This window comes from Sinocyclocheilus rhinocerous, unplaced genomic scaffold (genome assembly GCF_001515625.1).
Source record: "Sinocyclocheilus rhinocerous isolate Xijiao unplaced genomic scaffold, SAMN03320098_v1.1 scaffold5931, whole genome shotgun sequence".
NCBI classification, from domain to species: Eukaryota; Metazoa; Chordata; class Actinopteri; order Cypriniformes; family Cyprinidae; genus Sinocyclocheilus; species Sinocyclocheilus rhinocerous.
The window spans coordinates 34,714-41,783 of record NW_015655566.1 but is presented as its reverse complement, the minus strand read 5'-3'; the positions used below and the strand labels follow the sequence as shown (position 1 = coordinate 41,783).

General features: G+C 35.6%; 1 protein-coding gene across 1 annotated transcript in view; it reads left to right on the top strand.

The window, feature by feature from the left end:
* Positions 1–3,359: 3,359 nt before the first annotated feature.
* The window catches only part of LOC107718448 (homeobox protein EMX1), a 7,944-nt gene continuing 4,233 nt past the window's right edge, over positions 3,360–7,070 (top strand). Inside the window, exons 1-2 of the mRNA XM_016525519.1 lie at positions 3,360–3,702; positions 5,519–5,703. Of these exons, the coding sequence (XP_016381005.1) occupies positions 3,360–3,702; positions 5,519–5,703 (528 nt within the window). The remainder of the gene's footprint in view (positions 3,703–5,518; positions 5,704–7,070) is intronic.

Sequence of the window (7,070 nt, the reverse complement as noted above, 5' to 3'; positions counted from 1 at the left end):
TATATATATATATATATATATATATATATATGTGTGTGTGTGTGTGTGTGTGTGTGTGTGTTATTGTAACAATATATTAAATATTATATTTTGTAATATATCATACATATTTTAAGTTTAGTCAACCCATGAATGTAGTTTTGGATTATTAACAAGCTCTTCAACATATTGTCCAAAAACAGCCCATACATAAGGGTTCCAAATTTGCGTGTCATAGTGGTAAGTTCTTTTGGTTTTTGGATGTGCTCTTTGAATCTATGACAGTGTCTTGCTTCACTTAAGAAATCCCAGTTTTCAAATCAGGGAATGGGAGAGAGAAAGTGAGATAGTGTTTGCTTACAGCCTAGCCTCCTTTAAAATGATTCCTTTTGGTGAAAGGTTTAAATCTGTCTCCCGTCCTCCCATCTCTCTCTCTCTCTCTCTCTCTCTCTCTCAGCATGGTAGTTTTTAATTCTGTGTTTGTGCAGATGGCTGGTTGCCCCATTAGCATTCATTACTTTTTCACTTTTTCCAGCTGTTATAGATGGAAGGGGGGGGACCATCTCCACATTAATGTCTATGTATTTAGAATGCAATGTCATTCAAGTCCTGTGTTTGTGCAGATGGTTGGTTGCCCCATTAGCATTCATTACAGATTCCTTGAGCACTTAATTATGGAACAAGAGAGAAGAGTGGCAGACGGAAACATTGAGGAGTCTCTCTCTCGCTCTCTTTCCCTGTCACTTCATTGCACCTTTAGGTCCATGTATGGCACAGATAAGATCCATGAACATTTTTTTTCAGAATGCCTGTATGAACAAGTATGTTCCATATTCCTTATGTTCATAAGGAATTATATAGATATGAAATATAAAATGTCATTTGTGTGACATAGTGCAAATTATGATTTGCTGCTCATTTTATGCAACGCCATGAACACTGCTCTGTCAGAAAGGCTGAGCATAGTCTAAAATGCTGAGAAGATTTCTGCAACTAATAGTACAGTAAAAACTCGGCAGGTATTGGACAACAACACTTTAGTAGTCTATAATTGTTATGAAAGTGGATGTAATTGCTACCACCTTAATTTCAGAAGCTGAGTATATCTTTAAGTCATTACACTAATATTGTACAATTTAATCATGTTTTATGTTCTAACTCAGCATACAACTGACAAAAAGTTTACAACTGCTGCAGCAGAGATCCATTGTCACTTGTCCAAACAAGATACTAAATGCCAAGGACAATAAAAGTACTGGACACTTTAATTAAGTGTAATTTAATGTAAGTAATTTAAAGATTCAAATAATTAGGTCTGTCTGACTTAAAAGCAATAACAATACCTTTTAAAATTATTAGTAAGATAATTATTAATAATAATTAGCTCATATTTAGGCAGTTGTATACAGCGATGAAGACTATTCAAAAGTAATATAGCAAAAGCAATAGCACACACACACAAAACAATATTTACAAGAACAATTTGGAAGCTATTGTTACGTATTGTCTATACAATGTGCTGACAAAAACATATGATTTAAATATGACGTTCATAAAACTTTTTTTTTTTTTTCCGAATAATGGTAATTAATAATTTGGGTTACATAAATGTAAACAAAGTACGAGCCTTTAACAATTTATTGAATCTATGATCTTGGCACAACTAAGGTTTGAATTATAATAAGCGAGACGACGTCTAGTTTATTCTTTTAGTGTATAGAGGTTTGTCTTAAATTAATGCTTGACTTTGCGCATTCACTGGTTTTTGCTTTCTAAATAGGCGCTCAACATGTTGTTCTGCACTCTGTAATGATTTTCTAATGCGCACTGGAGTTAACGAGCCTGTCAAACATTTAGCCTAATCATTAGTTTTAAAAACACAACATGAAACGGTTGCTGAACAGCCCCACAAGATAATACATCGGCCTGTAAATTAATAGCGAGGCAGGAGTTCGTGAGCTATAGCTTGAAGCCTTCTTCGCAATGCCTGCAGAACTCTTATCAAACACTGAGATGGAATATTTTCAATAATTTACCCGCTCAGTCGTGTAGACCCCATAATGCCGTCTTGTGGGCAGTCCGCTGACCGGCTGAGTGATCGGAAACAGGTGCAGGCGGCCTGGCCTGCCATGAGATGTTATCAGTGTGCAGTTCTGGAAATCACGCAGTGAAGCAAGTTAATACGTTACTGCGTAAACGGGTCAGCGACTCCTCGTTATAATCAACAGGCACTGGTTAAAGACTAAAAGATGACTGTAGACAAAAGAATTATCATCGCTTTGACGAATTTAGTTGTACTCGGTGTACGTTTCATTAGTGAATGGCAGAACTCTATAGCTTTAATAATAACAAGTAAAATAACAACAACAACAACAGTAACGACAACATCAATAGGCCTAATAATAAATTAGTTAGGCTACCATGCGATCTGGCAGATTATTATTATTATTATTATTATTATTAGGCCCTATTAATGAAACTGCTCATCAAATAGAAAATTATGCACGTTATAAAAGGTGGATGGAAAATGAAAATAAATACTAGAACTCATTTGGTCTACTTAACTCTGTAGATGCTAACATTATTAAGATTTCAATTTACATTTAATACGACAGAGATGTTGGTTTGTGGGTTCACTCGATTTAAAAAAAAAAAACTATTAGGCTATTTTTGTTTTCTTGGAAATATTCTTGTTTTTGTCGCAAAAAAAATAAAGCCATCGAAGCAACAACAACATCCACTTTTTTACTAATACTGTAACATTTTAGGTTAGTAGAGCTAGGGCTCACCATCGTCGCTGTATTTATGAAAAGCTGAAGAAACGTGACATTTGAATGAAATGTTAAAAAGCAGTCTTAACGAATATAAGGCTGGAATAGACCACAGATTGTGGTACACCCTGAAGGCTTGCGTACTGTTGGACGCGTGACACGGTAAATCGTTTTTTGATTATCTACAGCGTAGCAACTGACCTGTTGGAGGCAGCCCCACTGAAGTGAATGATCAAACTAATAGAGTTCATTATCTGACCCAAATGAACGAAGCACCCGCCCACCGCCGGAGCTCTGTGCGCCAAGGGCTTTCATCCAATGAGTGCAAGTCTCAGACGACACTGTGTGGCGTCCCTCAAATCCAAATCGATGGGTCTCGAGCTTTTATTCTCACTTTTCTTTTCATGATTTATGGACACTCGTGGATCGATGGATTGCACAGTAATTGGCCAAAGTAGGGAATATTAAGGTGTTTTATATTTAGTTTATATCTGACTTCTCTACAATGTCTTTCTAAAATAGTGCTGCTGACAGAGGTCACTAAAGGAGTTGTGAAAGGACGCGAAGGTGAACCTCATCTGCTGGACTGTACTGGTTCCGTCACGGACAATGTTCTCAGCAACGGGAAAGCGTTGTTTTACCATTGAGTCTTTGGTGGCGAAGGAAAGCCCCTTAACACCAGAAGACCCTATTCGCCCTACCGCACTAAGCTACGCGGCGCCTGCTGACAGTTTTCTTAACGGGTATCAAAGCCCCGCAGGCCGCGCGCTCTATCCAAACCCCGAACTGGTGTTTTCGGAGACTGTGAACCATGCACCTCTCAGCATGCACCCACACCAGCTCGGCAGCACACACCTCCAGCACCCGCACTTCTTTGGCACGCAGCACCGTGAACCACTGAATTTCTACCCGTGGGTCTTAAGGAACAGGTTTTTTGGCCATCGGTTTCAAGGTAAGCGATCTTATAAAATATTTAAACATTAAACAACTTTTTCACCTATGAAAATAATAAAATAACCTATGCATATTTACACGTACATGTAGGCTACTTGTCCAAGAGTGCTCAATAAAAGTAGCCCGTGCTGTGCATTAAAGGGCATGGAGTCTGTCTCTGAACTTATCTGACATATTGTCATAAATGCTCGCTTGCGGCTACAGGTCACTTACCAGCACTGTGGAGCGGGATAGCTGGCGTTCGTATTGAAATGAAAACCACAAATGATGCCCTGAGGCGATACTTGAAGCGGGGCACAGATTTAGACTGGGCTGTCCACGCACAAAAGCACAATGTCATACCTCCCCAAATGAATGCATTATATTCGTATAAGCTTATAATAGCAGGATTGGAGAACAGTTCTGATAACAGTAATTGCCTGATCTTGAATTCAGACTTTCCACCAGTTTCATGTTGCCTACAGCAAAATGCAGTTTACATTTATTCAGCCTGAATGCCGTTTGTGAGTTATTTTCATATGGTAAATAACGTAAGATTAGGCTACATTACCTCTATTTTTCCAAGATGACCTTTAATTGTTTAATATTTTATTAGTTGACAGTTATTTCTTAATTAATTACTCTACTAATATTATTATTGCCACACTATCGACTTCTAATCACTGTCGAGGTAAAGACAGATGACGAATCTGCTCTGATGAACTCGTTACACCTCGTCATTATCACTATTTTATTTTCATAGCTCATTGGATGATTTGTTCTCTTCTGGTGTTGAAGCTATTGTCTAAAGACTTAACAAACGTATGAACTGAAAAATGTTAATATAAAGGTCAAATATGATTAATTAGCTAAAAAGGCTAATAAATTAGCTAACAGTGATAATGACCTTTAAAGAAGAGTCTAATTTTATGATGGTAGTATAGGACATTCTTAATCATTAAAAGTATAGGCCATTCTTAATAATTAATTCCGGATTTTGTTTGGTTAAACCTTTGTAATTGAGAACATTTAAAATCGACGGACCCTGTAATTTTTTGTTTTATAGTCAGTCATCAGGTTAAAGGTTATGCGTAATGGGTGTTAATAGGCTAATTACATGGCCATTAATGATAGAAAGTACAAAATGCCACTATGTGGCATGGCTATTGATTTTAATTAATGTTTATATTATTTGGACTTTATATTTTATAGACAAATAAATAAACAACGAGACAAAATATAGCAAAATATTTTGTCAATTGATTGCAATTTCCATGGAAGAGTCATATAGAAATATTGTAGAAACTTTGTTAATTGTTTTCATCATTTTTCAGTGAGTTGCAAATACATCCCTAAAATATTATTCGGTCATAAAGTCAAACATTTAGACTTTTTTTTTTTACAGAATTACTTATCAAGTTCAGACGGGTGTAGATATAGGATAACTCCAAAAGCGCCCATATCAAGCTGGAGTGGCATAAGGTATACAGTTTATGTTTATTCTAAAATATTCTACAATTAGAAAGCATAAAATATAGTTATAAAACTATTTCAACAGTTAGGCTATCTAAATTAAAATAGTCATAAAATCAGGGTACATTTTCGATAGCCTACTTTAAAGTCGATAGTTGGCGTTCACATTTGTTGAAATGTATAGGCTAATCGAAGAGAGCTTTCAAATGATGCCTATACTCTCAGGCTACAGTTTTCTTCAGTTTTCTTCTGTCCCGCCTACTGTAAAAACTAATCAAGTTGCCTTTTATTGATGATGATGATGATTATTATTATTATTATTATTATTATTATTATTATTATTATTATTATTATTATTTCAGGGAACGACGTCTCGCAGGACACGCTGTTACTACACGGACCTTTCGCGAGGAAGCCCAAGCGGATCCGCACCGCGTTCTCGCCCTCTCAGCTGCTGCGCCTGGAGCGGGCCTTCGAGAAGAACCATTATGTGGTCGGAGCCGAACGGAAACAGCTCGCTAACAGCCTCAGTCTCTCTGAGACTCAGGTAAACATTAGCAAACTCGTGCTATAACACAACAAAAAATTCCGTTTTCCCATGCACATCGAAAATCTCTTTATAGCTAATCTTTTTAAAGGCACAAAAGTAAAATGGTCTTTAGTAGCAGCTGTTTCGCTTGCAGTAGAGAAAGTGCCCAGTCGAACTAAGAGTTTCACAAAATAGCCTATAACAGAAAAAAAAGTCTATAACTAGTTAAAATAATTCCTGTGAAACCAAGAAACGTTAGTAGGCTATTAAAGAAATAAATAAATAAAACACATAAAATAATAATAATAATAATAATAATAATAATAATAATAATAATAATAATAATAATAATAATAATAATAATAATAATAATAATAATAATAATAATAATAATAATAATAATAATAATAATAATAATAATAATAATAGGCTAAATAGGCCTATGTTTTTAAAGTTATGATTAAATGTTTGATATGAAATTGTAGGAAACTGACGACTATAATAATGATACATTTTTTATTTTGAATGATTAATGTTGTACTGACAAGGTGTTGCTGTTGGCCTACATGATAATGTAAACAACACTTGGGCTGCTTGCAAAATCCAGAAACGGGCCAATAGCAGAATAAATCCGAGTCTGAAAGGACGATGGCTGGCCATGTGTCACTTGTTAACTGCGCTCTGTGATATAATTTTATTTTAGGCCAGGAATGAGTTCTAGCCTGCTTGCTTTGCTCAGATAAGTAAGAATAAACCCATTCACCCTGATCAAATGATGTAAAGCTCAGTCTGAACACGTTTTATTTTTAATTGTCTTGTTCATTTGTGTTTACATTTCATTTAAACCCTGCAAAGTGAGTTTTCCTCAGTGTTCCTCCAAATTATGTCATTTGGCTAAATAAGCGTCATCTAACATGATTTGATATAGTAGGCTATCGCAACATAGCACACTTAATTTGTAAAATCTTACAAAATCTTATAATCTATAAAGAAACTAATCTAAAATAATAATAGGATTAACATCGTTTTATACCAACTATCCCAAGAGAAAGATAATTTTGTTAAAATATTGGCCAATACATAGCCATAGGCTATTTGTGTGTGTGTGTTTTTTTTAATTAATTAATTTCTAAGCTTATGTTTTGTGGAAAGTGATTCAGGATTCAGTCAGCATCTCGTGGATTTGTTCAGCGAAGCGCGCAGGAGACCGCTTCAGAAATAAATCAAATAAAAAATAACGGTAAATCATCGTTTCTTCTTCTTCCACTTCTGCCGGGTTGTTGTTAGGGGTCCTTGGTTTCCCTAAATACGACTATTTATGGCGGTATGCATAGACTGCTCTTTTGAAACGTGTGAAATGTAAACCGTTATTGAAAAAAAAAAAA